This window comes from Pinus tabuliformis, chromosome 3_1, assembly GCF_031772625.1.
Source record: "Pinus tabuliformis cultivar Carrire ecotype Pingquan chromosome 3_1, CPIR1, whole genome shotgun sequence".
Lineage (NCBI taxonomy): Eukaryota > Viridiplantae > Streptophyta > Pinopsida > Pinales > Pinaceae > Pinus > Pinus tabuliformis.
Genome location: NC_142301.1, coordinates 26,215,951 through 26,222,108, shown reverse-complemented (window position 1 = coordinate 26,222,108; position 6,158 = coordinate 26,215,951). Strand labels below are relative to the sequence as shown.

At 40.5% G+C, this 6,158-nt stretch overlaps 1 protein-coding gene across 1 annotated transcript; it reads right to left on the bottom strand.

The window, feature by feature from the left end:
* Positions 1-4,901: 4,901 nt before the first annotated feature.
* On the bottom strand, positions 4,902-5,570 carry LOC149185590 (uncharacterized). Its single transcript, XM_089409091.1, has one exon. It carries the CDS (start codon positions 5,568-5,570, stop codon positions 4,902-4,904), a length of 669 nt encoding a protein of 222 aa, XP_089265217.1.
* Positions 5,571-6,158: the final 588 nt, after the last annotated feature.

The following is a 6,158-nucleotide window of genomic DNA, read 5'->3' as shown; positions in this document are numbered from 1 at the left end:
TTTAGAAGTTGTTGAATATCAGTAGCTTTTTCCATAGTGGCAGAAGCATAATCTCCTATGAACTATGTGAGTTTGCTGACTTCTTCGCAGGGGTTGTATGTGAACCTTTCCATAGTGCTTCAAAAGAAGTGTTTCCAGGGAATAAGGCCTGGGATTGATCAATATTTTTCTTTCTTTCTTTGTCTTTTGAACACAACCTTATGTTGGGGACTGTAAAATATGTTGAGAGGAGGAATATCTTCGACCCTTAAGATGACCTTGGAGGTTGGGATTGCGAGTATAATATATACCTTTTTTGTTTTGTTGGGGCAAAAGGAACACGATAAGGTGATTCGCCTTAGTAATATTAAAGGGGAAGTAGGCAAAGGAACTAACTATGCCAGAGGTCAATGTCCCTTAGCTTACTAAGACATAGGGGCACTGCAAAAGGAGTGAGAGGGGTTGGATTGTAGACATATATAAAAGGAAAGAACATGAAAGGCTATATATCTTCAACCTCTAGAGGCTTGTCAGAAGCCCCAGTAGTAAGCAGGGTTTTCTCTGCAGTATTGGAAATGTCTAAGAACTTTTATTGTGATGGAGTCTTTAAAATATCAGGTTTATTTCCTTTTAGAGCCTAGCTACATTGTTCCCAAATCTCCTCAAGCTTAGAACTTGTAGTTGTCCCTCAATCTAGGTAGAAGAAGAAGCCCATGTCTCTTTTGGATTTGGGATATCAATAATGCATTCATAAGAAATAACTATAACTTCTTCCTAAATTATGGTTTCTTGTGGAATTTTAACCAAATCCAAGGGGAAATGGGATAGCCTACTTCCCTGTATTGTGAAAACTGATTAATTTCCTATGGAGCTAGTTTCTGTCAAATCTATTTGGAAACTATGGCATAGATGACAACTTTTCCAAAAAATCATCAAACTGATCAGGTTCGTGAGAAAATTTCCTTACACTTGATTGAGCAATAACATTTTTAGTAGTTCCATGAGGATCATACTGCCTATTAGGGATAGTAGGAAACTTTAACTCTAAAATAGAGTTCACCTCAATAGCTGCATGTTTGAAATTATCTAATGTGAACATACCACAACATAAAGGAAAGGTAGGCCATACTTTCTTATTGGATTCTTTGAGAAATTTAGAAATTCCATTACCTATCGTTTGATAGGCCATTTCATGGGTTAGCAGTTTATCAGGAACATATAGGGGAAAAACATGTGGATTAGCCAGACTGCCAAAGACCTGAATGTAGGTAAACCACTCTTCACCAAACCAATTCCCAACTCTGAGCAAATTTGTCTCTACTTCCGGAGAAATCCTAGGAGCCCTTTTTTTAAAGATAATTTGATGAATTAACAGCATGGCACCCTAGTAGATCTTATAGAAACGAGGTTGGTACTTAGAATCCTAGAGGATATTATGGTATATGTGAATATGAGTAGGATCATCTAAAGTCCATTTCCATGCCATGGTGGAAAAATTCATATTATAGCATAATATACACACTCATATAAAAAGGGGGAATTATACATTTTGAAATTGTATGCTTTCTTCTAAAATTCAGAATGTGAGTGGCCAAGTTATCAAATAAAACATTTTCCTAGTCCATTATATATCCTTCAGAAGCAACATCTATTAAAGGAGTCCATTAATCTTGGAACTTCTGATTATTAGGATAGGAGAAAAGTCTACATACCATGGAAGCAATTTGGCAATAAGGTCTTGTGAGGGAGTCTACTGAATATATGCCCTTTTCCTCATGCGTGTGCTTATTGGGATCTCTCCTCCAATCCTCGGTGGGTTCTCATGGATGAAAAATGCTACTCATGAACTTGTCAATGAAATGTTTATCATACTTACACTGAGGAGTAGGTAAATAATACATAACATTGAAATCACTACCACTGAAAGAGTCGATGATTGTATCATTATTTGTTATGAGCTTCTTGTATGCAATGTTTAAATGTTCCACAACCCACTAGATCATATTTGTATACGGTGGGAGCTTGGGCTGAGCAATAATTCCATGTAGAATTGAGTTTGAAACATCGTTGTAAGTGGTATTAGAAACCGGAGCAAAATCTTCAGCTGTGCTAGTTCTTTGAGTAACCCTTGGTCCCTCTTCTTCAAATAACTGATAAATAGATTCCCATGAAGTGCTACCAGTGTCTAAAGAAAAAATTGTATCTGAAAACAACCCTGGTGTGTCAAGATTTTCGGTTGGTGGAGCGGCTAGTTATTAGTGAGTAACTAGTTTCTTTCTTGCTTTAGTTACCCTCGACATATCTTCTGAATTGTATTTATTGGGACTGGTTTGCAATGGAAAACACAATACTAAGTGATAATTCTCTCGCTAGAAATCTCTTTATGCAAATAACAAATTTCCATAATGATTTCTATCTTTAAAGGGCGAATCATGACAATATTAATTTGAAATGAATAAAGTTGTTTTAGAACTTCGAAAACCATAAATTCGCCACTCTTGGAAATTAAATGAAAAACGTGGATTCACGTGGGCGATGGACACATCAACATATCAAAGAAATTTTATCGGAGAAATCCCATGGTTTCACTCTAAAAGTTATGATATAGGGACTTCTGATATATATCATTCATGTTGAAAATGCAACAAGATGATGGATCTTAGTGGAAAGGAGTTTCCTTCACTAAGTGGGTCCGCAGGCTATTTTTGGTGCAAAGTCTATTTTTAGACTATGTTTATTTTTAGACATATGGATCATGGTATATGAGTTGCAGGATGCTGTTTATGGATGATTGGTCATGTTGGGAAAAATAGATGGACTTCTATTTTTGGTTCACAGTGGAGTGGCCAGAGTCTATTTTTAGACTACTAGGCTAAAAATAGAAATAGTCAAATATTATTAGCCCTTAGTAATATTTGGACTAAACATTATCTTATTCTCTTGGAGCACTTTAGTTTGAGCTATAGATGTGGCACATGCAACTGACAGAAGGAATCTGATGGGGCCAGCCCACGTGGTCCCGCTATCCGTCAGCTGAGGTGTGATATTTCGTGGCGATATGTAATAATATAGTGGTTGATTGTTAAACTGTGTGAATCAATTCGGGAATCGGTTTTGTAGATCTGTTTTAAATGAGGTAGTACACAAACTTACGTCCACTCGACAGCTGTTTACCTCGGTAAGTCTGCAAGGGTTTGGGGTTTAGGGTTCTCGACCCTTCGCGCCTATTCACTTTTGTTGTTCACGGTTGGTGTTACTCCTCCTTGGCTCAGCGAGCCTGCGACCTCCGGTTGGTGCTCAAGGGTTGTGATTCTCCCCGTCCATAGACTGTTTGGTCTGTTGTTTCGATGCCCAGTTGCTCTTCCAACTATGATTGCGGCTATGTGCCTGACTTTGTCTAAATTTTCGGCGTCTTCCACTGGTAATGGTGAGTTTCGAGAACGTTGCTGCTCGGCTAGATTTTCAAAGATTGTTCTGGTTTGCTTTAGTCGTTTTTCTTTTGAGCTCCTTGGGGTTCTGTCTCTGTACAATTTGTGGGTGCCTGTGAATGATTGGGTTTCGCTTTCTTTCTGTTGTCAATTTGTTCCCCTGGAACTGTCACGCTCCTCTGCAACGGGTTCGATTCCTCCTCTCTGTTCTTGATGGTTCGGTGGCGGCGCTCTCAGCTGGAAACTCTGCATGCAAACCTGGTAAGTTAGAGTTCTGTGCCAGATTTCTTTACGCTCTCCTTTTGTTGTTTCTAATGTCACGGCTCCTTCGTGGGTAGGTATTTCTTCTGGGTTGGATGGAGATCCGGGTGCCGTGAAGAGGTAAACTCGACTTCGGTTTTGTGTTCTTGTTCCTTCCCTGTGTTTCTTACACTGTTTATGATGTCGTACTAACTATAATCCTCTACCCATTTTCTTGCAGGTGGGGCTGTGCACGGCTACCTTTAACATGCTCTTGGCAGTCTGCAATTCCGGGTAGCTCTTTTCCCTTGGTATTTGGTAGCTGCTTCTTAGGTTGTTTCGATCCCCCAATGACGGACCTGCGTGCAGACCTTCGACTGTTCTTTTCTTAAGTCGTCCTTTCGTTGTTCTCTGGTTGTATTTACAACGTTGGGCCTTGATGAAATTTTGATTCTTGTTCACTGTAGATTAGTGACCATGTCTGTGGTCCTATATTACGGACAGTATATAAAAACTTGTACAGGGTTTTATATGTGTAATTCATTGGTTCGGTTGTATGGCTAATTTATATAAATCTGTTGCTTTATGAACGACAAGGCCTGTATGTTATCTCACTTACCTGGGGTTTCGGTTGTGTGTGTTCGGCTTTGGTCCTTCCTCCAGTGCGTTCTCACTTTTCTTAACGCAACACCTGTAACACACTCTTTTTAACAGTCTTGCTTAATATAGTTGTTTGCACGGTTACACAGTTTGAACACAATGTAATTGAATGCACATAATGTTTATTTCTGTTATCTCTGCTCTTGTTTATTTACACGAAGTCGGAACCCCCACAATGGTTCATTCCACTCCTTTTATAATTCTGTTTACAAAATCAGTTGTTCATTACGTAACTGTTGTTGGTTATACCATTAGTTTCTACAGTTAGTCCTTTTGCGGTTGCCTCCGTTAACTGATACATTTTGATTTTCTTTGTATTTTTCCAACCGTAATATGGTTGTTTCCAAGCACAGGAATGCCACCTAATTTGCTACTGTTCATAATTAAAAGTAAAATTATAACAGTGTTGTTTTTCTTTGGTTCTGACAAATTAAAAAAAAAACATTACATAGTTAATAATAACGATAGAGAGAAAAGAAAAAAAAATAACCAAGGCAGTTTTACTGCCGATCCATCAAACCGTGTCCTCAGTCCTTTTTGGAAACCTTGTCTGCCTTCTCTCTGACTTCACCCTGTTGACCCGATGCTCCTGCATCAGGCTTCCGGGGTAAAAGAGAACTCATGGCTCCGTTCCATGAGCTCCTCCACCGAGTAACCAGCCTTCTGAATCTGCGCCGCGTCGAGCCACGAGCTGTCCTCTATTGGACGGTCTCTCCACTTGATGAGATAACGCAGATACTCCTTTTTACGCGTCTTCTTGGCCACCTGGGTGCTGAGGATTCCTTCAATTTCGTGGGTCCGGGCCGAAGGTAACTGCTTCTTCCAAGGACTGCTCTCTAACTGGGTGTCCCGTTCTGGCTGTACCATACTATCATCTTCCGCCTGGGCATGATATGGGAATAGGTCTGCCACGTTGAATATAGGTGATATGCCTATCTCAGGTGGCAGCTGTATTTCATAAGCGTTGGCTGAAAACTTTCTCAGAATCTTGCATGGACCGATTTTCTTGTATTTCAACTTGTTATATGTGCCCTTAGGAAACCGTTCCCAGCGCAGGTGCGCAAGGACTTCGTCCCCAACATCAAAATGCACCTCTCGTTGCTTTGTGTCTGCGTGCTGTTTGTATTTCTGTGTGTTTTCCTGCAATCTCAATTTGATTGTTTCATGAAGTTCACTCATTGCTTCAGCAAAATCTTCCCCATCTGCACTTCTCCATTCTAGCTGTCCCAAATCTCGCAGTTCATGTACTCCCCGAGGATGCATACCATACAAAATTTGAAATGGGCTAAATCCGGTGCTACGATTGGGCGAATCGTTATAAGTGAATTCGGCCTGGGCAAGAGCTCGATCCCATAATCGTGAAGTTTCTCCAGTCAAACTTCGTAATAAGTTTCCCAAACTCCTGTTCACCACCTCTGTCTGTCCATCAGTCTGCGGGTGATACGCAGAGCTGAAATTTAATTGCGTGCCTAACTTTTTCCACAGGGTGCGCCAAAAATGTCCTATGAATTTCACATCCCTGTCTGAAACAATAGTCTTAGGTAAGCCATGCAATCTAACAACTTCTGTGAAAAATAGGTGTGCCACGTATGTGGCGTCACTAGTTTTCCGGCAAGGAATGAAATGAGCCATCTTCGAGAATCTGTCTACCACCACCATCACTGAATCATATCCCCTCTGCGTTCTAGGCAATCCTAGGACAAAGTCAATGCTGACTGAATCCCACGGCCTGCTTGGAACAGGTAGGGGTGTGTAAAGTCCAGTGTTTTGGCTGTGTCCCTTCGCCAGTTGACAGACTCTACACCTGGTTACATATCTCTGCACGTCCCGGCTCATTTTAGGCCAATAATA

What these genes read in the sequence shown, in the direction of transcription:
- LOC149185590 (XM_089409091.1), bottom strand. Translation starts at nt 5,570, where the DNA reads ATGCATCCTCGGGGAGTACATGAACTGCGAGATTTGGGACAGCTAGAA.